Source organism: Tenrec ecaudatus, chromosome 4, assembly GCF_050624435.1.
Source record: "Tenrec ecaudatus isolate mTenEca1 chromosome 4, mTenEca1.hap1, whole genome shotgun sequence".
Lineage (NCBI taxonomy): Eukaryota > Metazoa > Chordata > Mammalia > Afrosoricida > Tenrecidae > Tenrec > Tenrec ecaudatus.
Window position 1 is genome coordinate 23,365,016 of NC_134533.1, and position 25,315 is coordinate 23,390,330.

Below are 25,315 nucleotides of genomic sequence, written 5' to 3' on the forward strand. Positions count from 1 at the left end.
CACAATTATAGTAAGCTCAGTGCCCCTCGCCCGAACCCTGCCCCTCCCCCGCAGCCACCAGAGGTCAAGTTTGGTTTCTTCTTTTTATGTTTTAGACCTTCTCTTGATATCATATCCACACATCATATGCTTCCACAGATCGCTTTTTAAAACAGTTGTCCATGCATCATCACACTCAGTGCTCATGCTCCCTCCCCACCCCACATCCGTGGATTGCTCCCCAGTTCCCCTCACTTTCCCTGAGCCCCCACCCCCGTCCCTGACAGCCCAGGGCATCAGTTATTGTCTCTAGGCACCCATTCCTTCTGTGCGTCATAAACTGGGACACCTGACACTCCTGTGGTTCTCCTAACCGTCTGATGACACTCCTCTGTCCAAGGATGAGGAAGCAAAGGAGCCCCAGGGGCCGCTAACCCGCCCCAAAGCTCACAGCTCGCAAGCGGCAAAGCCTGGATTCAAACCCCCGCAGCCTGGACTACACTGCCCCATCACCCTAGGGAGATAAGGCTTATGAGCCCATTGTTGCCTCCGTTAAGTGATTGGCTGCTGACTGAAACATGCTCTCCCCCCTCCCCCAGCAGTTCCTAGGGAGAAGACACAGCTGTGCCTTCTTCAGAAAGATCACAACTGGAAACCCCGCCTGCCGGGCAGTTCCCTGCCAGGAGGCATGCCTTGAGTCAGAACTGACTTGACAGCCAACAGCAGGTGAGGAAGCGGAGGTTCTGGAAGGCAGGTGTCGTGGCCAGGGTCGTACTGTGAATGGGGAAGAGTCCAGGTAGAACCCAGGCCTGGACACTGGCCGGAGGTCCTTTCCCAGCCTCCACGACAGTGGTTCTCAACGTTCCTGATGCCGCAACCCTTTAACACAGTGCCTCATGTGGTGGTGACCCACCAGAAAATTATTTCCGTTGCTACTTCATCACTGTCCTTGTGCTACTGTTATGAATCACGATGTAAATATCGGATATGCAGGATGTATTTTCATGGTTAAAAATTGAACATCATTAAACATAGTTAAAGCACAGTGATTAACCACAAAACAATATGTAATTGTATCTTGTGAAATATGCATGTGTTTTCCGAGGATGTTAGGCTACCCTGGCAAAGGGGTCGAGACCCACAGGTTGAGAAGCGCCGCTCTAGGACGAGGTGGGAAAGACAGCGTGGGTTTGCACGTGGAGACCTGCGCTCGCTCGGTACACAGGGAGTCCCTGGCAAGAAGCTGGGGGGGGCCTGGGGGGGGAGCAGAAGCAGGGACAGGCACTCGCCCAGCAGCCAGCCCTGCCTGTGGGTCCAGTCTCATCCCTAATGCCCCTCTCTGCCCAGCCAACCCAGCCTGCCCAGGCAGTGACTCCATCACGGGACTGCAGGGAGGGCCTGCTTCACCAGGGTGGTCAGGGTCAGCGTCAGAGGGACTGAAGAGAGCCCAAGGGTGCCCGGGTGGCAGGGCACCGGCAGCCCTGAGGAAGCCAGCTCCTGGTTGGGGGTGGGTGCGGCAGGCAGAGGCCCACGTGACCTTACTGCTGACATTCCCCGGAGGCCACGTGGCCCCAACTGGCAGGGACAGCTGCAGAGGGCCGAGGCTCCATCAGCTTTGTTCCCAGGTGGCGCCTGCTCCCTGGCAGGCTCCATCCCAGCGGCTTTCCTGTCCCGGTGGCTGGCTCAGTGGGTGGCAGCACTGTGGGTCTTGTCATGAGCGCCTAGAGGCCCAGGGCCACCATTTGGGGTGCCCTCTGTGGGGGTGCGGGGCTCCGGGAGGATGGGGCAGGACCAAACGAAGCAGCAGATTGAGACGGGGCTCCAGCTCTACCAGTCCAACCAGCCGGAGAAGGCGCTGCAGGTGTGGACGCGGGTGCTGGAGAAGAGCGCCGACCTGGTGGGCCGCTTCCGCGTGCTGGGCTGCCTGGTCACGGCCCACTCGGAGATGGGCCGCTACAAGGAGATGCTCAAGGTGGGCCGGAGGTGGGGGGGGGTGGCGGTGGGCGGGCAGTGAGGGGGCTACGCAGGCCTGGCGCAGGCCTTGTCCAGGCTGCGGTCCAGGTGGGAGATGCTGCTGGGTCTCGGCGTGTGGCCTGGAACTGCAGGGGCTCTCTGTGTTGAGACACAAAGCTGTGGGGTTCTCCAGTGCAGGGTATGCAGTCCAGGTCTCTGTAGCTGAGCCTGCGGTGGGAGGGGGAGGGTCCCCAGTCTGAGGATGGGGCTTGGAGGGTGGCAGAAGCTTCCCATTGGAGGCTGAAGACACAAGGGTGGAACTCTGGTCTGAGGCTGGGGGAGGAGGGGTCTGGTCTGAGGCTGGGAGTGGGAGTTGGGGTTCTGGGTCAGGGGGAGGAGAAGCAGGCTGGGAGTCTGAGGTTGGGGGAGAGGGTCTAAGTCTGAGGCTGGGGTAAGCAGGCTGGGAGTCTCAGGCTGAAGGAGGGGATCTGGGTCTAAGTCTGAGGCTGGGGGAAGCAGGCTGGGAGTCTCAGGCTGAAAGAGGGGATCTGGGTCTAAGTATGAGGCTGGGGGAAGCAGGCTGGAGTCTGAGGCTGAAGGAGGGGATCTGGGTCTAAGTCTGAGGCTGGGGGAAGCAGGCTGGGAGTCTCAGGCTGAAAGAGGGGATCTGGGTCTAAGTCTGAGGCTGGGGGAAGCAGGCTGGAGTCTGAGGCTGGGGGAGGGGTCTGGGTCTGAGGCCCGTGGGGCTGGAGGGCTGGTCACTGGCTCGAGCAGCTGACAGCTCTGCCCCGTGGCCGGTGGTGGGCAGTTTGCCGTGGTGCAGATCGACACGGCCCGGGAGCTGGAGGATGCCGACTTCCTCCTGGAGAGCTACCTGAACCTGGCACGCAGCAATGAGAAGCTCTGTGAGTTTCACAAGACCATCTCCTACTGCAAGACCTGCCTTGGGCTTCCCGGCACCAGGGCGAGCGCCCAGCTGGGAGGCCAGGTCAGCCTGAGCATGGGCAACGCCTTCCTGGGCCTCAGCCTCTTCCAGAAGGCCCTGGAGAGCTTCGAGAAGGCCCTGCGCTCTGCCCACAACAACGACGACGCCATGCTGGAGTGCAGGGTGTGCTGCAGCCTGGGCAGCTTCTACGCCCAGGTCAAGGTGGGTCCCAGGCACCACGCTGCCTGCCCGAGTCCCCCTGTTCAGGCAGAGAGGGCGGCATCGCACGCAGAGGACCTTAGCCAGGCAGGGGAGGGAGGGGCCAGGACTCCTGATCGCCCTGATCTCCTGGGAGGGACCAGCCTGTTGAGGTCAGGCCGTGGACCAGCAGTGTCCAGTTTGCAGTGTGATCTTGGACAAGTCGCCTCCCCCTCTGCCGTGGGTTGAGTTGCCTAGCAGAGCATCGCAGCCCTAGAGGACGGAGCAGAAATGGCCCCAGGGTTTCCGAGGTCGCCAGTCTCTACAGGAAGGTGATGCAGGGGTTGGGCACTGGGCTGAGAACCACACCGCCTGTGGTTCAAACGTACGAGGTTCCCAGCGGGAGAAAGACAAGGCTGTGAGCCCCTTCCTGTAAAGGTTGACTTATTGTCTCGGAATGCTGCTCAGGGGTCTGCATGAGACGGCCAGCACTGACCCGAGGGCCGTGGGTACATCTTCGCTCAGCTCCTTAAAGAAGGCAGGATACACACAGGAAACGCACGAAGACATGGCTAGCAGCAGGTCCACACAGTGAAGTTGCAGGGAGGCTTACGGACTCACGAATGGGACCATGATCGGGAGATGGACATTGTATTTGACCAGTGGTTCTCAACCTGTGGGTTGTGACCCCTTTGGGGGGGGGGGCAAACGACCCTTTGAGAGGGGTCGTCTGATTCATAACAGTAGTGAAATGACAGTGCTGAAGTAGCAACAAAAATAACTTCATAGTTGGGGGGTCACCACCACATGAACTATGAAAGGGCGGTGGCATGAGGAAGGTTGAGAACCGCTGTGTTAGACAGAGACTTGACTCGACTGTCCAGGGCCTTCCAACCAGGGCCGCCAGGAGCCAGCTCAAGACCGTAAGGCCTCCGGTAAGGGGATTTCCACCAACGGTGAAAAGGCCAGTATGACCCAAACCGCTTTATAAATGCAGCGCAATTCCGATCAGAACGCCAGCACGATTCTTCCAGGAAGTGGAGACAGGCAAGGCATCGCCAACTTTATAGGGAAAGGAAAGAACCCAGGGGAAACGAAACACTCTTTAAAAAACAAATCTAAGTAGGCGACCTTGCAGTCCCCGATTTTAAAACCTGCCGCAGTGCCACGGTAAGCCAGACAGTGTGGCCCCGGGAAAACGGACAGCCGCCACACAGGCCACGGGGTCCGGACTGAGAGCCCAGGAAGACCACCAAGGACCACACACTTGGTCTTGGAGCCAGGAGAAGAGCCAGCCAGTTCACTAATGGGGCTGAACAGACAGACAAACGCCAGTCAGAGGCTTGGCTTCCCCCGCTGATTTCCGGGGAAAGCCCCAACAAGCCTGTGCGGGGCTGGGCTCGGCCCAGGAGAAGGTGATTACTGGGTGTGAAGTGAGCGGAGGTCTGGGGCAGAGCCCACCGGGAGGGTCTGGCGTGAGAACTGGGAGCCCTCCTCTAGGTGAACAGGAAGGCGGGTGGCAGTGAGTGGGAGGACAGAGACAGGAGGGCACAGGGCTGGCAGCTCTGGCAGGCGATAAGGGAGTTCCTGCCCGGGGCATGAGGCCGGGCAGCAGCTGAGAGGGGCAGGTGGAAATGATGGCTTGCAGGTTTGAAGGAGAACCTCACAGGACGACTTCCTGGGTGCCGTGGGGCTGATCCCACGGCCCTTTGGCGTCGGTGCCTCTGCCAGTCATCCACAGAGCCTTTGGAAGCAAGCGGTCCCTCCTGGTCCCCAGCCCTCCCGTGTCTCCAGCTGAGGAGAAACGTGGGTTTCGGGGGGAAGGAGACCACGTATATTCTCTTGCCTTCTTGTTTGGTTGTCCATTCAGCCAATGCTGGTGCCAAGTGTGCTGCCAGGGTCTTAGAAACCACAGGTGGACCAGCCAAAGAACCGTGCTTTCAGAATCTGGCCTTCAGAGGCTCCACACTTGCCCTGGCATCTCTGCATGCCCAGAGATCGCTTCCCCTGGAAACAGAATGAATGAATGAATGAGACGCAGGAACACTGGGCAGGGCCTGTGGCCCTCCCTGGCTGTGGGAGAAGGCAGACCCTGGGGCTCTCGAGTACCACCCACGCGCCAGCTCCCACCCTGTGCCCTCCCTGTGTCCCCGCAGGACTACGAGAAAGCCCTGTTCTTCCCCTGCAAGGCCGCAGAGCTCGTCAACAGCTACGGCAAAGGCTGGAGCCTCAAGTACCGGGCCATGAGCCAGTACCACATGGCCGTGGCCTACCGCCTGCTGGGCCACCTGGGCAGTGCCATGGAGTGTTGTGAGGTGTGCCTGCAGGGGGCGGGGCAGGCGGGGTGCTATGGGCTGGGGCCCAGGGGGCGGGGCCTCCTAAATCAGCTCTCCCCCACCCCCCAGGCCCCCTGCCTCACCTCTGGCCCAGGCCCTCCCATGCCCAGGGCAGAACACCTGAAGCATGTGTGGGCTTCTCGCTCCCCCCCACCCCACCCACAAAAGAAACCTCACTCCAGTCCATGCCAGCCTCGGCAGACAGGAAGGGCGTTCCTTGGGGCAATTGGGGCACTTGGGAGAGCAGGGGAGCAGATAGCCAGCCTCTGGGCTTGGTCCTTCCTTAGCTGGCGCCCAGTTCTCTTCTCTGAGCCTCCGCTCACCTGTCAAGAGCATCCACTCTAGGATGGTGGTGGCTGCTGCAGCGGGGTGAGGGAAAAGGGGATAGGCAGTGAGGGTGGGGGGCACCGCACAGGCTGAGGGTCCCCTCCCACTCAGGAGTCGATGAAGATCGCCCTGCAGCACGGGGACCGTCCACTGCAGGCGCTTTGCCTGCTCTGCTTTGCTGACATCCACCGGAGCCGGGGGGACCTGGAGGTGAGGGCACACCCGGGTAGGGAGGCTAGGGCTGGGGTGCAGGGGTGCAGGCCCTGCCCAGCCTGACTTCTCTGCCTCCGGGTTCGCTCCCCCTCTCCCCGCCCTGCAGACAGCCTTTCCCAGGTATGACTCGGCCATGAGCATCATGACTGAGATTGGAAACCGCCTGGGGCAGGTCCAGGTGTTGCTGGGCGTGGCCAAGTGCTGGATGGCCAGGAAGGCACTGGACAAGGTAAAGGGGCCCCCGGTTCTCTCCAGTGCCCCCTATGGGGAGCTGACCGCCTGTGGGTCTTTCCATCACTCTGCCTAACATCAGCTTCACGGGAACCTCACGGGTCTCGGACAATCCTTGTCATTCTCCAGAGGAGGAACCAGAGGTGCAGAGAAGGCCCGTGCCTGGCCCAGGGACTCCCAATGGGTTTGAAGGGTTGGATGCAGCTGCTGGCTCCACATCCCGTTTTATAGCTGAGTAAACTGAGGCAGGAGTCATTTGCTTAGAGAGTTCTGGTTACTGCACCTGTCTTCTCAACTTACACACACACACACACACACACACACACACACACACACACACAGCAGCTGCTTCGCCACCTCCCGCTCCCCACCTGTTCCCTCCCTGCCCCTCCTCCCTGGGAACCCACAGCCCCTGCCTCTGCTCACCTTTCAGGCTCTGGAGGCCATCGAAAGAGCCCAGGACCTGGCTGAGGAGGTGGGGAACAAGGTCAGAATGGAATCCTTCTCCGGGGTCTGGGGTGGGAGTGGGGGAGGGCACTCTTCCATGCCCCAGGCTCTGCTCAGTCCTCCGCGAACTGTCCCTACCACCGCAGGGCCCGGGTGTTTCTCTTCTACCTTGAAGGTGAAGTGGGAGGGTGCCTTGAAGGTGAAGTGGGAGAGCCCCTGCTGCCTAGAGGCCCCGTGGCGGCTGCCTCCACCCCACAGGGTTCTTACAGGAGCTGGTCTGTCCCAACTCCAAACCCTAATCCCTGCCCAGTCCACCAGGCCTCTCCAAAGTCAACATTTGCCTCTGAACTCTAAGACGTGGTGCTCAGGCCCAGTGGCCCTCAGAATCTTCTAAAAGACGAGCAATGAATTCTCTGGGGCTTGGCGCCCAGTTGAAGAGCCAAATATACACCTGATTCGGGGTATAGCAGCTCAGGGGGTTACCCGCGAGACGGGGAACCTGTTCTGAATTGGGTGAGGCAATTAAGGCTCAGGAAACACGCGAATCATTCTGAATACACTAAGCCAGGTAGGCCACTAAAACGATTTCAAACCGTGGATCTCCTCCAAAGGGCCCGGGGGTGAGGGCCCCTGCCCATGTCCCCAGGCACCACGGTTGGCAAGCTGGACCCCCTGTGTGCCCTGAGTGGCAGGGGCCCAGGGCAGGCGGGCTAAGGAGGGGCGCCGGCCGCTGCTGGCTGGCACTGACTCCCATGTCTGTCCCGTTCGCCCCGGCCCAGCTGAGCCAGCTCAAGCTGCACTGCCTGAGCGAGCGCATCTGCCGCAGCAAGGGCCTGCAGCGGGAGCTGCGCGCCCACGTGGTGCGCTTCCACGAGTGCGTGGAGGAGACGGAGCTGTACTGCGGCCTGTGCGGGGAGTCCATCGGCGAGCGCAACAGCCGGCTGCAGGCCCTGCCCTGCTCGCACGTCTTCCACCTCAGGTGGGGCCCCAGGCTGGCTGTCCCGAGAGCCCCCACTAGAGTAGCCGCTGGAGCCGTCCAGTGTCCCGTAGGTGACCGCGATGATGATGATGTGTACCCCTCCCCGCACCTGAGCCATAAGCGCAGGGGCAGAGCCCTATGTGCGGTGGAGGCAGAAGGCTGGCCCCCTCCTGCCTGCTGCCCCCCTCCTGCCTCTCTGCCCAGTGCTCTGCCCACGGAAGCCTCCCCCATTGGGGTGGGGTGGGTCAGGTGCCTGCCCAGCCCCAGCAGAGAGGGGCAGAGGGAGGGAGGGAGGGACAGCTTGGAGCCAGTGGACAAAGTCTTTCCCTCCCAAGGTGCCTACAGAAGAGCGGGCCCCGGAGCTGCCCCAACTGCCGCCGCTCCTCCATGAAGCCTGGCTTCGTGTGACCCCTGTGACCGTCCTCGTCTGGTTCGCCCTAGCCACCTCCTGGCCCTTCCGGAGGCTCCTGGGAACCGGGCCTTGGTGGCTCTTCACTCCTCGGGCACTGGGCCGGGCCAGCCTACTGCTGCCCCTCTGAGCCTGGCCGCCCTTCCCACCCCTTTGTACTTCGCTCTTTCTAGAAAAATAAACCGTGTGTGTCTGGTGCCCCTGCCTCGGGCTTTCTCTGGCCATCGAGGAGGCGGGATGGGGGAGCGTGAGGCCGCCCCCAGTGCCTCCAGGCGCCTCCACAGGTGGAGAAGAGAGTTTTAGGAAGAAGCAGCAGCATGTCTGTTTTTGTTTTCATTGTGGCTAAGTATTCCGTGCACAGAGCATTAACTACATCCACAATTTGTGCAATCACTATCTATTTCCCAAACATTTTCACGTCCCCAAACAGAAACTCTATCCCCTTTCACTTCAGCAAGAACTCCCCAGTCTTCTACCTTCCAGCCCCTGGTAACCTCTCACCTACTTCCTGTCTCTCTGACTTGGCTTTTTTTAGACCCTCCATGACACGTCTGGCCTTTTGTGCTTATTTCGCTCAGCACAGTGTCATAGCGTGTCTCAGGATTTCGCTCCTTTTTATTCGGAGTGCTATTTCATCGTTGTCTTGGAAGAAGTGCAGCCAGAGTGGTCCTTAGAGCCAACGATGGTGAGTGGTCACCCCTGGTACGTGGGGCTTGTTGTTGGGGAGACCAGTCCTTGGCGGAGGTCCAGTTGTGCTGGGACCAGTTGTGAGGCCGGCATCGGACTGGGTGGTGTTTCGTTCTGTTGATGACACCTAACAACAGCAACAATTGCAGCTCTGGTGGAGGACTGGTTACGTTGGCTGTGATCGGCATGGTGGGCAGTTCAAAACCACCAGCAGCTCCATGGGAGAAAAACTGGGCTTTCCACTCCCATCAACAGTGACCGTCTCGGAAACATACAGGGTCAGGATGAGTCAGCGTTGCCTGGTGACAGTGCGTTTGGGGTTGTTTATGGAACAATATTTCATTGAGTATTTTGTTTTTCCATTTACTAGTGGATGGGCACGGTTTTATTTTCCAATTTTGACGATTTGCATGCAAACAATATGTATCGTAAACTGAACAGTGGGTGTACATGTATCTGCTGGAGTCCTTGTTTCAATTGTAATTGAATCTGTGGGAGTCCCGATGTTAATTTAGTCCCCCAGAAGTGGACTGTAGACATGGTGGGGGGCCACAGTCAGCCCCTGACTCCTCAGAGAGGATGAGACTCGTGCTCATTTTGGCAGCACATACAGAAAAGGTGACTGTGCAGAGATTAGCATGGCCTCAGGTGCAAGGATGACACACAGCCCATGAAACATTTCATGGTTTGCCTGAGTCGGGAAGGGTGTGGGGGAGGAACTGGAAGCAACAGGGGCTGAGACAACAGAACGGAGCAGGCTCCGGTCGGAGGCACAGATCCTGCCCGGATGCTGCCCAGCTGCTGCTGCCCAGGAGTCAGAGGGGGGCATTTCTCCCAAGGGAGTGGTTGCTCTCCGTCTTTCCGGAGCCAGACCAAAGCCACCTGCTTGGTGTGACAGTAACACCATATTGCTCAACCACCAACCATACTCGCCGCTAATGGTCACGACTCATGCTCATTAAGACAATCTGGGAAGTCATAGAGGACTCTGTCTGCCCCTCACATGCCACCCCTGCTGATGTTGTGGCGTTCGCCGATAGATATCCCAGTGCACGGTTTTTGGTGTGTTTACATAACTATTGTTACTGTATACGTGATTTTATGTGCCTTTTGGCGTAACACATAGACTTTTTTTTCCACTTAAAAAATGAAATAAAAAAGGGAATGAAAACCACATTCGACACCATCCTCAGGCCCATTCCTGCGGAGCGCCAGGATCAGACATGCCTCCGCTCGCTTTCCTCCTCAACCAATTCTGGCAGCGCCATCCTTCCTGCGGCCGTCCTCTGTTCCGTTGGGCTCTGTACCTGTGGCCCTGGTAGCACAGCTCACGGACAAGCCCCAGGGTGGTGGGGTTCAGTCGGGAAGCCTCACAGGTTGCTCTTTAGGACCAGAAATGCTCAGCATACCGAACCTCTTCCCAGACACGCCCGCAGCTCGCAGCCCTGTGGCTCCCTGGCCTCAGCCTTGCTTGGGAAATGTTGCCGAGTTTCTATAAATACCCAAAGGGTCTTCACTCCTCATCAGCTTTAGCTCCTTGGCCAGTAAACCTAACCCCCCCGTTAGTTGCCTGGAGGCACCCTACTCTGCAAGCCAGCCTCCTGCCCAACGGTCCATGGGCTGGGAGCCCACCTCTCTGTCCTGCTCTGGCTCTTGATGCTGCTACGGCCACATCTGCTGCTTCGCCGGGGGCGGGACTTCCTGTCCGTGGATCGAGGTCCATGCCTGGTATGAGGGTTGACCTTGGGGTCTAAAGGACGGGCTCCCACTCCTGGAGAGTTCTTAGAAAGTGATCAGGTTGTTTTGTAAGAAATTTAAATACATAGCTTTGAAAAAACACTCTGATTTTTTTTGGGGGGTACCCCCTCGCAATCCTATCAGCACTTTCCTCCACCTTTTCTTACCCAGCCCCCGCCTCAGGAAAAGAGGAAAGAGACGCAGTGTACGTGGCCCCACAGAGTCACTTGGTGGGTCTGACTGGAAAAGTCACTTCCAGTTAAGTCACTGCGTCCCTATTTGAGGAGCTACCAAGAGCGAGTCTTAAGGCAGGAGCTTGCATGACCCGGTCAAGGAGCAGCACAGAGGCCTGTAACTGAAGGGAGGGAAGGAGCGGGCGTTAGGGCCTTAGAAGAAGTCGTGGGAGAGTCAAACTGCACAGGGCCGCCTCGTGGGCCGCTGTCAGCACTCGTGAGCTTGTACTCTGAGCACAACCCAGGGCTGTTGAGGGCGTGTGAGCAGAGGATGGACACGATCGGACTCGGGTTCGAAACCAACTCCTGTGGTTGCTGAGCGCAGGCCGACTCGAGAGGCCAGACAACTGGCCGGACTCCTCCGAAGCATCAACACCATAAAGATCAAAAGGCCACGGAGAGTTCTTGATGAGAGGCTGTGAGCCGGCTGCACAGCAACGAGCCAACAGCAACGAAGAGCTTCGACAGCTGAGCGTGCGATGAGAGCTCAGCCTTGGTGGAGGACTTCTCTGCGGCTGGCAGGACGGTTGGGAGCTAAGCGAAGGCATCTTACATGGGCCGTCTAAATAGTGTATCAAGAGTGCATTCCTTGGTTTTGAGCAGTATCCTGTGAAAGCCTGAGAGTTCTTAGGGGATACAGGCTGGAAGACTCCCAGGTGGGAACGCTATGATGTCTGCCACTTTTTAAATGCTTCAGCACACAGTCAATTAAAAAAACCATTTTATTGAGGGCTTATACAACTCTTATCCATCCATCTAGCCAGTCATCCATCCATCCAGCCAGCCAGCCAGCCAGCCATTGTGTGTCAAGCACATTTGTACATTTGTTGCCCTCATCATTCTCAAAACATTTGCTTTCTACTTGAGCCCTTGGTATCAGCTCATTTTCCCCTCCCTCCCCACTCTCTCATGTACCCTTAATAATTTATAAATTGTTATTATTTTGTCATGTCTTACACTGTCCGACGTCTCCCTTCACCCACTTTTCTATTGTCTGTCCCCCAGGGAGAGGGTTATATGTAGATCCTTGTACTCCACCCTCCCTCCACCCAGTCAATTTGCACACAAGCACTGACACCAAAGCACAGGCGACAACAACGTTACCAATGCTAAAATCTTGGTAAAGGGACCATTGTTCATTGTGCATTCTTGGACTTTTTTTGTGTATAGATTTCACATTCTTGGAAATAACTCATTTGAGCGATAGCAAGAACGAACTTTGGTCGGGTTAGGGAGCAGAGGTTACAATGAGAAGCCCCTCACCAGAATCTAAGGAAGGGCTAGGGATGCCAGACCCTGGGACCAGACATGCAGGCGGGGAGAAGTGCTCCAATTTAGGAGGAGGGTGGGGAGGGGAGCAACTTTGTTTATTTTGGAAATGTTCAAGTGTAAACAAATGAAGACAGAATCGTGGGATGGATTCCCAAATTCCCGTCTGTTGACAGCTGGATAGGTGACGGTGTCCCTCCCACTTTCCCTACCCCAGCACCCTCTGCTGGATGCTGTTCAGACAGATCTTCCCACTCAGTTTTCTGGGTAATTGCTGAAGGTACAATCAACAGGGTTTGGTGGTGGTGGTGGTGGGGGGGTCTGCACCCTGAGTCAGGGCCTGGCTCAAGAGAGGAGTTGGGAATTTGTGTGTGTGTGTGTGTGTGTGTGTGTGTGTGTGTGTGTTGGGGTGGGGGTGGTAACTTTGGAAAGAACATTTTCTTGTTTGCTAGGCAACTTGATGAACGCCTTTAATGAATGTTGTCATGTTATAATGTGTATGTGTGTGTGTGTGTACAGCAGGCCGACTGGGAGCAGGGACGATAATCTCATAAGCACCCAAGACTCTCAAACACAGGCTGGGAGGGCCAGTCCCAGCATGCACCCCATCTCCTTTGCTCTGATCCACAAAGGGACTTTGCTCTTCAGGGAACCCGGTGTCAACTGGACAAAGTTCAGGTGACGGCTGACCCCCTCCCATCCCACGGCAGCTGGTGGCAATGAGCCCCTCGGCCCCGCCCCCGCCCTGGGAAGGGGCTCCCTGTCTGGGAGAGACAGGCGGCCTTGCTGGGCTCTTGCGTCTGTGAGTGGTTCCCCGGTTCCAGTGACCTTGGCTGCACATCTAGGGGGTGCTGTGGATGGTGGCACAGAGGGGCAGGGGACTTCCCTTGGCAGCAGGGCAGTGCTTCAGAACTCAGCTTGCAAGAACAGGACGGAGCCCCGGTGGCCCCATGATTAAGCACTCAGCTGCTAACTAAGACGTATGTGATTCGAACCCACCAGCCACTGCACGGGGGATAGGTACCTTGACTGCCACCTCGGAAATGCTATGGGGCAGATCTACTCTGGCAAGCAGAAATGAAGGGCTGAGACCCACCGAGAGCAGCCCGGTTCACTCGGGGGCTTCCGGCAAGAGCAGAAGCATCGGCCCAGAGGCAGGGGCACTCCTGCCCGGGTTGAGGAGCCAGCAAGGGCAGAGGCTGCAGGAAGGGCGGAGATGGACATGCTGCCCCAGCCGCACAGGGCCCATCCGGTTCTACCTTTCCAGGGAGCAGGCGTCCTGACCAGGTCTGGTTAGGAGAGCTTTCTCTGGCGACGCTGTGGAGAACAGATAAAAGGTAAGCCCAGCCCAATACCAAGGCAGGGAGATGTCCACACCTCCACAGTTCTCAAAGTTCCCCAGGCCCCTTTCCCATGGGAGACGACCGCCAGCAAATAACCGCATGTGAGCCGGATCAGACTCGGCGGCGGGAACCCCACCTGCCTAACCCTATCCACATCCCTGTGTCATCATCGTCGAGGGCACGAAGGCTTCCCCATTTCCCACGGAGAAAAATGAGGTTCAGGGAGGAGAGTTGACTTGCCCGAGGCCACAGAGCAGAGCTGGGCTCCACCTGCCTCCCAGTGTCACCCCAAGAGCCTAATGCAGCAGCTCGGCCGTTCCAGGTCTCTTCTGACGCCCAAAGCCCTCAGATGTGCTGTTCTGGCTCCCAGGGTTCCCAGCCCCCCCATCATAGCCTGGTCTGTGCCCTGCTTATCTCTGGAAGTCCTAGCACAGTGGTTCTCAACCGTCCTCATGCGGAGACCCTTTCACCCAGTTCCTCATGTGGTGGTGACCCCAACCATAAATTTATTTTTGTTGCTACTTCATAACTGCAATATTGCTACTGTTATGAATTGTAATGTAAATATCTGATGTACAGGATATACTTTCATTGTTGTAAATTGAACATAAACATAATTAAAGCATAGTGATTAATGACAAAACAATATGTGATCATGTAGTGTGAAAAAATTTTTAAATCATTTTATTGGGGGCTCGTACAACTCTTACCACAATCCACACATCAACCGCATCGGACATGTTTGTACATATTTCCCCCTCATTCTTTTCTAGACATTTACTTTCTATTGGGCCCTTGGTACCAGCTCTTCCCCTATTGTGAAATTTGTGTTTTCCGATGGTCTTAGGCGACCCCTGTGAAAGAGTCTTTCACCCTCCAAAGGGGTCATGACCCACAGGTTGAGAACCGCTGTCCTACACGGTCCGACGGTCCAAGCCTCACTCTCCCTGAGGTCCAGACGTCCAGCTCCTTGGTGGGACGGCCATTCCAAGGCTTACTTCATCTCCTGGGGCAGCTGGGAGCCTCTGAAACCCATTCGCTTTTGTCTCCTACCTCCCTCTAAGTGATCTCTAGTTCAGGAATCAAGATAGTCAACCCTTATCATCCTGGCCTGGATCAGAGAATAGGACATTTCCCCGAGAACCGTCTGGTCCGTGGGGCCAATCCTTCATCTCTGTCATTCTTGGTGAGGTGGGGGCCCCACCCTCGCCTTCCCTCTTGCTGAACAGGAACCTCCTCACCTCCCCGGGCAGCCTCCTCCACCTCCCAGAGGGTCTGGACTGAAGAACGGGCTGAAACCTGTCTCTCGGTCACATCCCTGGTAGCGGCTGCTGGTGGTGTGGTCAGAGTTCACGGGCAAACGGGATGAGAAGGGCATGGGATCTTCCCAGGAACCTTTCGAAAGCCTCTCACACCCTGGCATCCTAATGGCGCCCTGGTGGCGCAGCTGTTAAGTGCTTGGCTGTGTCCAGAAAGGTGGGCCGTCTGCAGGGACCCCAGCAGCTCCTCGGGAGAAAGTTCTGACGAGCTGCTTCTGTAACGATCACAGCCGAGCCAACCCTGGGCCAGTTCCATCCTGTCGCCTTGTTGCTGTGAGTTGGGCTGCAATAAGCAGCAAGGGGCGTCTGCTTGCCTCTGGCTTCCCTGTTGTCTCAGGCAGGGGTCAGAGAAGCCTCCCTCCTCCCTTCTTCGTCTCCTTACTTCTCTGCACTCAATCGCACAGTTAAGGCTTCATTGGGGAAGTTAATGGATGACCATGGGACAAGGTCAACAAGAGGGAAGATGCTGCCAATGGACCAGCAGCCAAGTCTCTCCAATCCCCAGCCTCTCAGCCACGTGGTCCCTTGACCTTGGTCACCCTGGGCCAAGAAGCCAGCCTGTCGCTCTACCTAAGCATCTCGATGCCGGGCGGCTCCTCTTGCTCTGCCCCATGGTCTCCGTGCCATGTCTCTCTGGTGCCGCTGGTCGCAGCCTCTGGCACTGCAGACAGAAGTCTAGAACACGCTCTTCTGATGCTCTTGGGCTGGCTCTTCTACAAAAGATGTGATTTGGTTCTTTCACATGGAGGTGTGAAATGGTTCACATTCTCGACTAAGGTCGGTCCTGTTATCCATTTGTATAGCACAGAAGTCTCTCCTGAGCAGGATTGAGCCACAGGCACAGAGCCCAGGATGGTATCTGTCAGATAAGCTTGAGGGGCTCCCTGCCCTGACTGCTCTCAGGCACCATCTTGACAGCACCCAGCACAAAGCTCCCGAGTTGTTCCACTTTGGGGCCTCATTGAAACCAAGTCCTCTTCTTACTAAGCAGCCTCTTGGTTATGAAAGAAGCTCACGTCCAGTGACTTTCTCTAGTGAAGGTCTGCTTATTTCATCAGAGTGCCTGGCTACTCCGGGCACTACCTATCACCACAGGCCAAGGCTTTCCAAGAATATCCCTATTTGTGAGAATCTCCAAATGATAGCCCAGAACTGGATCATCCTGTTGTAGGTGTGGTGGAACCAGCACTGTGAAAAGAGTCCCTTCCCCAACTGGGATTGCTTGACTTCTCTTTCAAGCTACTCTGGAAAGTGGGAATTTGGGGGACAGTAGTTCATACTTTATTGACCATGCAAAGGCATTTAAGTGCGTGGACTATGACAGTCTATGGACAGCCTTGAGAGAAATGGGAATTCCAGAACCACATGTTGTCCTGATGTGGAATCTGTACACGGCTCAAGAATAGGAGAACCGCATGGCTCAATATCAAGAACGTTGGCATCCCAGTCGCACCCGCTCACCATGCTTATTCCATCTGTATGCCGCTCATCAGAGAAGCGGGATGTTATGAAGAAAGCAGCGTTTGGATTGCAGGAAGGCTTATTAACGACCTGAGAGGGTGGGAGGGGAGGGGGAAAAAAGGAGCTGATGCCCAGGGCTCAAGTAGAAAGAAAATGTTTTGAAAATGATGATGACAACCTATGTACAAATATGCTTGACACAATGGATGGATGGATTGTTGAGCTGGAAGACCCCCCCAATAAGATGATTTATAAAAATTAACAAACTAAAACCATAAATGAAATAATAAAACAAAAAAAGGGAAAAAAGAAAGCTAACATTGAATAAGGAAGATTGAAGAATTGATGCACTTGAACGATTGTCTTCACAGAGTACCAAGGACTGCCAAAGAACAAACCGATCTCTTGGAAGAAGTACAGCCAGAATGCTCCTTTGAGGCCCAAGATGGTGAGACTTGTCTCCAGTTCTTCTGATACATGATCAGGAAAGACCAGTCTCTGGGGGACATAAGGCTTGGTAGGGGGACATAAGGCAGCGAAAAAGAGGAAGTTCCTTTGAAAGGGAGATAGATTAGGGATAAAGGGGCTGTTGCCACCAAATGCTACAATAAAGGAGTTGGAAAGATATCAGGCACACTAATTAGACACCTGTGGGAAAAATCCAAATGAGGCATGCTCAGACCCAAGCCACCTAGGCCCAGGTGGAAGCCAACCTGGGCAAGCCCACATCTAATTGCATCAGCAATATGACATCACACAGGTGCGCCTACACTCAGCGAATGAGGTCGGCAGTACCTTCAACCATGCCTCCCAAGCCAGTGGGGACAGGAAGGGGTAAATACCAGACGGAGGGCAACCCGCACTCTCTTGTTCGGTGCTGTCTTGCAGGTTGGTGCAAGCCGTCTCAGGGCTCAGCTTCTTTGGGATTTCCTGCTCTTGGTTCAGCATGCTCGGCTTCGAGCTGTTGAGCTCTGCTGGCATTCATTTCACGTCATCTTTCGTGTGTCCCCCGCCCCCACCCCCACAGTGGCATCTTCAGTTGTGAACTCTTGCACGGTCCCTGCTCAGCCTGCAGGATTTCCAGAGATGGCGTGTACCTTTTGAGATGCGTGAAACTTCCCTTTCCCTCATCATCGTTACTAGGGTTCCAAAAGGGCTTCTGCGTAAATCCTTTCAGCGTTGAGAGGCTAGAACCCGACACCCCCACGGGATGTAGTAGCACAGGCGGCTGCCAGAGTGGGCTCAGCTGGAGGAACGATTGTGCGCCTGTGGCAGGGCTGGGCCAGGTTTCATTCTGTTGTACACTGCGTGGGTACACCAACTCTACAGCACCTAACAACGGAATAATGATTCACCCCAGTAATCTTTTTTTTCCAATCATTTTATTGGGGCTCGTACAACTCTTATCACAATCCATACATCCATCCATGTGTCAAGAACATTTGTACATTTGTTGCCATCATCATTCTCAAAACATTTGCTTTCTACTTGAGCCCTTGATATCAGTTCCTCATTTTTCACCCTCCCTCCCCTACCATCTCCTTTCCTCATGAACCCTTGATAATTTATAAATTATTATTTTGTCATGTCTTACACTGACCCATGTCTCCCTTTACCCACTTTTCTGTTGTCCATCCCCCAGGGAGGGGGTTATATGTAGATCATCGTGAGCGGGTCCTCCTTTCTCCCCCCACCTTTCCTTCCCCTCCTGGTATGTATTTCCAGCTCTGATCTGTACCCATGTACATGCTCTAGTAGGATTTGTAAGGTATTGGGGTCATTATAGTGGAGGGGAGGAAGTATTGTATTAGGGGCTCATACAATTCTTATCACAATCCATATATATACATACATCAATTGTATAAAGTACATCTGTACATTCTTTGCCCTCATCATTTTCAAAGCATTTGCTCTCCACTTAAGCCCTTTGCATCACGTCCTCTTTTTTCCCCTCCTGCCCCGCTCCCCCCTCCCTCATGAGCCCTTGGTAATTTATAGATTGTTATTTTGTCATATCTTTCCCTATAGGGCGTCTCCCTTCACCCCCTTCTCTTTTATCCTTCCCCCAGGGAGGAGGTCAATGTAGATCCTTGTAATCAGTTCCCCCTTTCCAAACCACTCACCCTCCACTCTCCCAGCATCGCCCCTCACACCCCTGGTCCTGAAGGTATCATCCACCCTGGATTCCCTGTGCCTCCAGCTCTTATATACACCAGTGTACAACCTCTGCTCTGTCCAGACTTGCAAGGTAGAATTCGGATCATGGTAGTTGTGGGGGAGGAAGCATCCAGGATCTGGGGTAAAGCTGTGTTCTTCATTGGTGCTACCTCGCACCCTGACTGACTCATCTGGAGGGGAGGAAGTATTAAAGAACTAGAGGAAATTTGTATGTTTCATCAATCCTATACTGCACCCTGACTGGTTCTTCTCTTGTGACCCTTCTGTAAGGGGATGTCCAATCTCTTACAGACGGGCATTGGGTTGCCACTCCGTGCTCCCCCTTGGTGGCTTAGTGATTACACCTTGAGCTGTTAACCACAAAGCTAGCTGTTCAAAATCACCAGCAGCATCATAGCAGAAAGATGAGGCTTTCTACTCAAAAAGAGTTACAGTCTTGGGAACCCACAAGGGCAGTTCTACTCTGTCCTACAGGGTCACTTGGCATGAATTTTGGTAATTTACAATCTGGCTTGTGTTGTTCATGGCTTGGAAGGCAGCGTCATTGAGCTGTGGTCACAATTCCCAGCAGGGTCTGATTTTTGCGTTTGAGCCTCTCCTAGAGTAGCTTTGTCAATTACGGGCCAGATTAAAACTACATTTCCCAAGAGCCCCCGCGGCCACCATCTTTACAGCCTCCCCTTCCGGTTTTACATCCAGGCCCCGCCCCCTCTGCGTGCTGACCAATAGCGGCCCCATCTCATGCAGGGCATAAACAGGAAGTGGATGGGAGCGCTTCAGAGGGCGGGGCTTGTGGCCCGGCTTCGGCTTTGGCGTCGCGGCCGCAGATTCGCCTCGGTAGCGCGGCGTGCGCGACGCTGGCGCCGCAGTCTTCGGCGCTCGCCTGGCAGATCCTTGCTACTGGAGAGGAGCGGGCGTGAAGGAAGAAGGCTTTAACCTCGCGCCGCGGCCCCGCTCGGCCCCTTCGTCGGTCGTCTCCCCCGTCAAGTGAATCTGATGCCGGAACTCAAGGACCCAGTGACTCGGCAGGAGAAAATGGCGACCGTGTGGGACGAGGCAGAGGTGGGCCGTGGGCGGGCTCGGGGCCCGGGGCCGGCCCGCGGGGAGCCGCGTGGCGGGAGGGAAGACGCGTCTGAGGGCGGGCGGGCGGGCGGGGGGCCGCGAGGGGGTCTCCGGGGGGCTGGGCAAGGGCCCGTGCTTGGCTTGGGGGAGCGCGAGAGGCAGCTCTGAGTGAGGATCACTTTGTTTTCTCAAACAGCAAGATGGAATCGGGGAGGAGGTGCTCAAAATGTCCACGGAGGAGATCATTCAGCGCACCCGGCTGCTGGACAGTGAGATCAAGGTGGCGACCCCTGCCCCTCCCTCTCCATGGCTCCGGGCCTCTGAGACGGGCAGCCCGCCGCTCGCTCCTCGCGCCCCCGGAGGAGGAAACACATCCGCAAGGGAGCGAGGGGAACAGTTGGACGGGGTCGGGGTGGGGGTCGGGAGCACCAGGTGGAGAGTCCGCCCTGCCCTGCGGGTCTCAACCTTCCTGATGCCGCGACCCTTTCATACAGCTCCTCGTGCGGTGGGGACCCCGCAACCATACAATTATTGTCGTTGCTACTTTGTAACTGTCATTTTGCTACTGTTATGAATCAGGCGACTCTTGTGAAAGGATCATTCAAACAACCCCAGGGGGTCGCGACCCACAGGTTGAGAACCGCTGCCAGAGAGGGAGGGGTCGTTCGTATTCCTCCCAGAGAAGAATTCCTTCAGGAATCAGCATTCTCTCACAGATGGGGACCAGGATTTTAAACTGTCCCAGTTCTTATTTAGAGACAGAACTTAAAACATATATTCTTGCATGCCCCCGCCGAACTCACTGCCATTGGGTCGTTTCCAACTCCTGGTGACCCTATAGGACAGGGTAGACTTGCTCTTGTGAGTTTCCAAGACTAACTCTTCCCAGGGGGAGGAAGCCGCATCTTTCTCCCCTGGAGAATCGGGTGTTCTGGAACTGCCGGCCTTCTGAGAACTTCACAAAGTCCTTGGAAAGATGCAAAGAAACGATCCTGGATTTTGTTACCCCCAAACGTCCTGGATTTTGGACGCCCGCTTGCATTTGCCTGATTAGAAGGGCCTGGGCTTTTCCTGTTCTGCCACTACTTCACCAGGTTTCCACACTGACACGGAGGGTGGACACAGGACCTGCCTGGAGGCACCCGGCAGCTGGGGGAAGGGAGGGGCACTGGATGGCCAGGACCTCCCTAGGTGGAGGGTGCTGCTAGTGCTGGACGTGAACATCGGCCCCGCTCACCTCACTTTAGATCATGAAGAGCGAGGTGTTGCGAGTCACCCATGAGCTGCAGGCCATGAAGGACAAGATCAAAGAGAACAGTGAGAAGATCAAAGTGAACAAGACCCTGCCCTACCTGGTCTCCAACGTCATCGAGGTGTGTGTGGACGTGGAGGGGAAGAGGGCGCGGCTGGGGAGACAGTGGGTGGACGTTTGAGACCCACCTGGCATGTGGGAGCTCTACTTCTTGGGGTGCCTTTTCTGCCATGTTATCTTTCCTGGGGGTGCGGCGTGGATGTCAGTGAGTTCTGAAAGCAGCGGCGCCTGAGCAGAGATTGCATCCATCCATCCATCTGCCGTATCACAGCTGCCCTGCCTTGCTGGGCCCAGCTCGTTTTTAGAGCGAGGGCGGGATGGCCGGGGAGTGCTGAGGACCAGCTCGGGACCCAGGCAAAGCTCTGAGCTGAGCGAGGCCTCTTGATCTGAGCTTTTCCCCCCTTGTCAGCTGCTAGATGTTGATCCCAACGACCAAGAAGAGGATGGAGCCAATATTGACCTGGATTCCCAGAGGAAGGGCAAGTGTGCGGTAATCAAAACCTCTACCCGGCAGGTGAGGCTGGCGCCGCGAGGGGGGCGCCTGAAGAGGGGAGACGGTTGTGGGTGGCCAGCCACTGAATGCTACTCTCTGGCTTACAGACTTACTTCTTGCCTGTGATTGGGTTGGTGGATGCCGAAAAGCTGAAGCCTGGAGACCTGGTGGTGAGTGAGGCTTAGCCCAGGTGGGGGCTTTTCCGAGCAGGTTTTGCCCGCTCACCAGCTGAGCACCTGCAGCCCTCCCAGCCACCGCAGTCTCAGCAGTGCCGAGAGTCGGGGGAGGAGGCAGAGGAGGTGGCCTTCTCCTAGCCTCGCGTGTTGCCGAGCCCCGCGTGACTTTCTTTCCACTCTATAGACGCTTGTCACCTTGCCGGTTAGGTGAAGGCTTTGTCCTGTTCCCAGGGTGTGAACAAAGACTCCTATCTAATCCTGGAGACCCTGCCCACCGAGTATGACTCAAGAGTGAAGGCCATGGAGGTGGATGAGCGGCCCACAGAGCAGTACAGTGACATCGGGGGCCTGGACAAGCAGATCCAGGAGGTGAGGGGCTGAGAGAGGTGGAGGGGTGCTGGAGCAGGTTGGGAGCAGCCCTAGAGAGATTGGATGGTGGCTAACTTGCCCAGGGCTGCAGGAGATTGGTGCCAGAACCAGTTTTAGAGCTCGGGCTCCTGGTATCAGCCTAGGATCCTTCTGTTCTGTGGAGAGGCCAGAGCCAGCTCTTGGTGGGGAGAGCAACTGGTTTCCTTTGTCACTGACGGCCGGGGGGGGCAGGGGGAGGGCGCTGTCTGGACTGGGTCAGAGTAGAAGGAGGTGGGGGGCCGTAGGCACCTCAGGGCTTGTCTGCTCACCCACGTCATCTTTCTGGCAGCTGGTGGAGGCCATCGTCCTACCAATGAACCACAAGGAGAAGTTTGAGAACTTGGGGATTCAGCCTCCAAAGGGGGTGCTGATGTACGGGCCCCCTGGCACCGGGAAGACGCTGCTGGCCAGGGCGTGCGCTGCACAGACTAAGGTGACTGCTGTTGGGGAGGGAGGTGGAGGTGGGCAGGCGGGGCTGAAGCTCTGCCAGGTGGGTTGAAGTGGTACTCGGGCTCACCACCGCTTCCCTTCCCCACCCAGGCCACCTTCCTCAAGCTCGCTGGCCCCCAGCTGGTGCAGATGTTCATTGGGGACGGTGCCAAGCTGGTGCGGGATGCCTTTGCGCTGGCTAAGGAGAAGGCGCCGTCCATCATCTTCATCGATGAGCTGGATGCCATCGGCACCAAGCGGTAAGGGCATGCCGGGGGCCGCCAAGAGTTCTGCTGCAGGGGCCCTGGGCTCCCTGGGCCAGATGCCGGCCCTTTCCTGCCTCCGCTGCCACAATGGCCACTCTGTTCACACCACTCCGCTCACTGAGCTCTGGTGAGAGGCTCAGCCAGCATGTTCTTTTCAAAACAGAAGGATGTTCACGCTCCCACAGACTGATTTGCTCTGAACCCTTCCCTGGCCTCCCCATTGCTCTCAGGGACCCCACATTGGGCCCCCATCCTGTCCTGCACCCGCCCCCCACTGCCCACCATGTTCTCAGGGTTTGAGCGAGGCTGGCTCTGCCTGTGGCTCCAGCAGGAGAAAGAGTGCTTTTGTTTTTCTCAGCCTTCCCCCCTAGGGGTCACTTCCTGCCTGGACTCCAACCCTCACTGGGCCAGGTGACTGCTCCTTCGGAAGCATTGACTTGGTGTGCACTGGGTGGCGGCAGTTGCTCCATTGTGTCCTCAGAATGGCCTCTGAGCCCAGAAGGCCCTTGTCGAACGTGACCCTGAACAATTCCTGACATGGGCTCTGGCAGGGTAAGAAGCGGGCGGCTCTGCCCGGCTGGGGCTGACCCGTGTCTGGGCCTCCCGCCTACAGCTTTGACAGTGAGAAGGCCGGGGACCGGGAGGTGCAGAGGACAATGCTGGAGCTCCTGAACCAGCTAGATGGCTTCCAGCCCAACACTCAAGTCAAGGTGAGGATTGACCTGAGCTCCCAGAGAGAGGGACCAGGCTGCAGAGGAGCAGGCCCTCTGCAGGGTCACCCAGTGATTATGCATGGGACTGGGATTAGTCTAGGCCCAACCAGAGCCCCACAACTGGGCTGCCCCTCCCTGCCTCTCTCGACCCTGTCTGGACATGGCTGTCCCCTTCCCCTCAGCTCAAGGTGCATGTCTCTTCCCCAGGTTATTGCAGCCACCAACCGGGTGGACATCCTGGACCCCGCCCTACTGCGCTCAGGGCGCCTGGACCGCAAGATTGAGTTCCCGATGCCCAATGAGGAGGCCCGGGCCAGAATCATGCAGATCCACTCCCGCAAGATGAACGTCAGGTGGCCCGTCTTCCCAGCTTCACCCTGCTCCCCTGGCGCTGGGCCCAGTTTGTTCCCAGGGAGCCACGGGCTCAGACCTCCACCAGGTGGTGTCATGTCTGAGCGGGAGCCTGAGAGATGATCATCTTTGGTCTGCCCATTTGGTCAGATGGTAGCTTAGTCTAGAAGGCGGGAGCTCAGTCTTACTGGGAGCCTGTCCATCCCGTGGCTACAGGGCTTGCCTATGGTCCTGGGGGGTAGAGGGTCAAGTGGGAGAAGCCCTGCCCCCGTGAGTGACCCACCCTCTCCCCACAGTCCCGATGTGAACTATGAGGAGCTGGCCCGCTGCACAGACGACTTCAACGGAGCCCAGTGCAAGGCCGTCTGCGTGGAGGCGGTGAGTGGACACATTGTGGGGCAGGGGGGTGGCCTCTTACCCTTTCCCTGGATGTGGCGGGTGATGGGCGCACTGAGAAGGTGAAGCCCAATGTGGGAAGGCGCCCTCTAGCTTGTCCTGTGTCCTGGCTGCAGGGTATGATTGCGCTGCGCAGGGGTGCCACGGAGCTCACCCACGAGGACTACATGGAGGGCATCCTGGAGGTGCAGGCCAAGAAGAAAGCCAACCTACAGTACTACGCCTAGCAGCTGCCAGGCCACTGCCCAGCCTACTAAACCAAGTAATAAAGATGGCTTCCGGTCCCTGCCACCTGTCTGTCTTGCTGCCCTTAGGCTCCGGGTAGGAGAGGGGGCTAGATGCAAGAGGCCCCAGGTCCCCTCAGGCAGTCTGGCCACATACCAGTTGTTGAAGGAGGCCCTTCGGGGGAGATGGCAGTAGTGGTGCAGCTGCTGGGGAAGGGTGGCTGGGAGACTGAGCTGTCAAGAGGTCCTGCAGCTCTAGAGTGAGGAGGCCCTAGAGAGAAGACGGCTTTTTTGGCCAGAGCCTCCTGGTTCTCATGTATTCCCTGGGCTCGATCAGAATATCCTGAGCAGGAGCCACTCAGAGCCCTTCTAGCCTTGTCTTTATCAGGGAGGTGTTCTCAGATCTCCCAATGCTGCCATCTCCACCACCACCCCCGCCCTAGAACCTGTACTGTCCACCCAACTCTCCAGCTCTGCCCTGGCCTGGACACCATTGTTTGAGGTGACTCTGGGTGACATGCTGCGCCTCTCCCACACGCTTTTATGTAGTGATTACTGAAACCAGTCTCATGGTTGATATTGACCCCCTAGTGACCCACAAGGACAGGTCAGATTTCCCTGTGAGTTTCCAAGACTGGCTCACTCCGTGGGGGTAAAAAGCCCATCTTTCCCGAGCAGCTGGCTGCCTCATGGTTTCCAGCGGCTGATCTCTTGGACTGCAACCCAGTTGGGTCACCACTGTGCCCCAGGGCTCAGTCACCAGTAGGGAGCCCATATTGAAATTTGCTTGCATAAGCCCCTGGACCAGCGACCACCAGTTCTCGAGATTCTGACTCGCGTGTTCGAGGGAAACTGGGCCACAGGTTTCCCGTGGCAGATGTTGGAAGTAGATTAAAGGCCTGGGTCAGTGCAACCAGCTGACTATTTGCACCAAATAAGGAGTCCAGACCAAGGTAAGATGGCAGTTGCTGGTGGCACAGTCAGAATTGAAGCCCAGGATGGAGGTTAAAGCCTAGGACCCTTCCATTGCGCCTTCTGGAAAGGCCATCCGAACCCCTCAGCCCGCGCACCCCCAGCCCAAACCTCTCCTCTTTCCTTTCCCCGAGTGGACCTGATGCCGATTCTCACCAGTCCACATCCTGTCCGCCTCCTTTGCTGATGCCTGTCCACCTGTTCAAGGCCAGCAGTGTGGTCTGAGGTACTTCCCGTTCCATCCCCTGCCCCAAGCTGGGCCACCACCTGTGTTGCTTGTTCTGTCTCC

General features: G+C 56.6%; 2 protein-coding genes across 9 annotated transcripts; both read left to right on the plus strand.

Annotated features, from left to right (window-relative positions):
* Nucleotides 1-1,759: 1,759 nt before the first annotated feature.
* On the plus strand, nucleotides 1,760-7,996 carry RAPSN (receptor associated protein of the synapse). 8 transcript variants are annotated; one of them, XM_075548342.1, is made up of 8 exons: nucleotides 1,760-1,951; nucleotides 2,741-3,079; nucleotides 5,212-5,370; nucleotides 5,830-5,928; nucleotides 6,038-6,160; nucleotides 6,596-6,649; nucleotides 7,389-7,588; nucleotides 7,924-7,996. In XM_075548342.1, the coding sequence occupies exons 1-8, from the start codon at nucleotides 1,760-1,762 to the stop codon at nucleotides 7,994-7,996; spliced, it is 1,239 nt and encodes a 412-aa protein (XP_075404457.1). The 8 variants fall into 8 exon arrangements, with proteins under 8 accessions (XP_075404457.1, XP_075404458.1, XP_075404459.1 ...); XM_075548343.1 differs by lacking the exon at nucleotides 6,596-6,649; XM_075548344.1 differs by lacking the exon at nucleotides 6,038-6,160.
* Nucleotides 7,997-19,018: 11,022 nt separating this feature from the next.
* On the plus strand, nucleotides 19,019-24,118 carry PSMC3 (proteasome 26S subunit, ATPase 3). Its single transcript, XM_075545729.1, has 12 exons — nucleotides 19,019-19,286; nucleotides 19,483-19,566; nucleotides 20,534-20,659; nucleotides 21,008-21,112; nucleotides 21,199-21,261; nucleotides 21,499-21,636; nucleotides 21,965-22,108; nucleotides 22,216-22,364; nucleotides 22,984-23,080; nucleotides 23,291-23,436; nucleotides 23,731-23,812; nucleotides 23,947-24,118. The coding sequence occupies exons 1-12, from the start codon at nucleotides 19,221-19,223 to the stop codon at nucleotides 24,055-24,057; spliced, it is 1,311 nt and encodes a 436-aa protein (XP_075401844.1). The 5' UTR covers nucleotides 19,019-19,220; the 3' UTR covers nucleotides 24,058-24,118.
* The last annotated feature ends 1,197 nt before the right edge of the window (nucleotides 24,119-25,315 follow it).

What these genes read in the sequence shown, in the direction of transcription:
- RAPSN (XM_075548342.1), top strand. Translation starts at nt 1,760, where the DNA reads ATGGGGCAGGACCAAACGAAGCAGCAGATTGAGACGGGGCTCCAGCTC. An exon ending in GCTTCTACGCCCAGGTCAAG is followed by an intron (nt 3,080 to 5,211) that starts GTGGGTCCCAGG and finishes GTGTCCCCGCAG; the next exon opens with GACTACGAGAAAGCCCTGTT. An exon ending in GTGCCATGGAGTGTTGTGAG is followed by an intron (nt 5,371 to 5,829) that starts GTGTGCCTGCAG and finishes CCTCCCACTCAG; the next exon opens with GAGTCGATGAAGATCGCCCT.
- PSMC3 (XM_075545729.1), top strand. Translation starts at nt 19,221, where the DNA reads ATGCCGGAACTCAAGGACCCAGTGACTCGGCAGGAGAAAATGGCGACC. An exon ending in TGCTGGACAGTGAGATCAAG is followed by an intron (nt 19,567 to 20,533) that starts GTGGCGACCCCT and finishes ACCTCACTTTAG; the next exon opens with ATCATGAAGAGCGAGGTGTT. An exon ending in TCAAAACCTCTACCCGGCAG is followed by an intron (nt 21,113 to 21,198) that starts GTGAGGCTGGCG and finishes TCTGGCTTACAG; the next exon opens with ACTTACTTCTTGCCTGTGAT.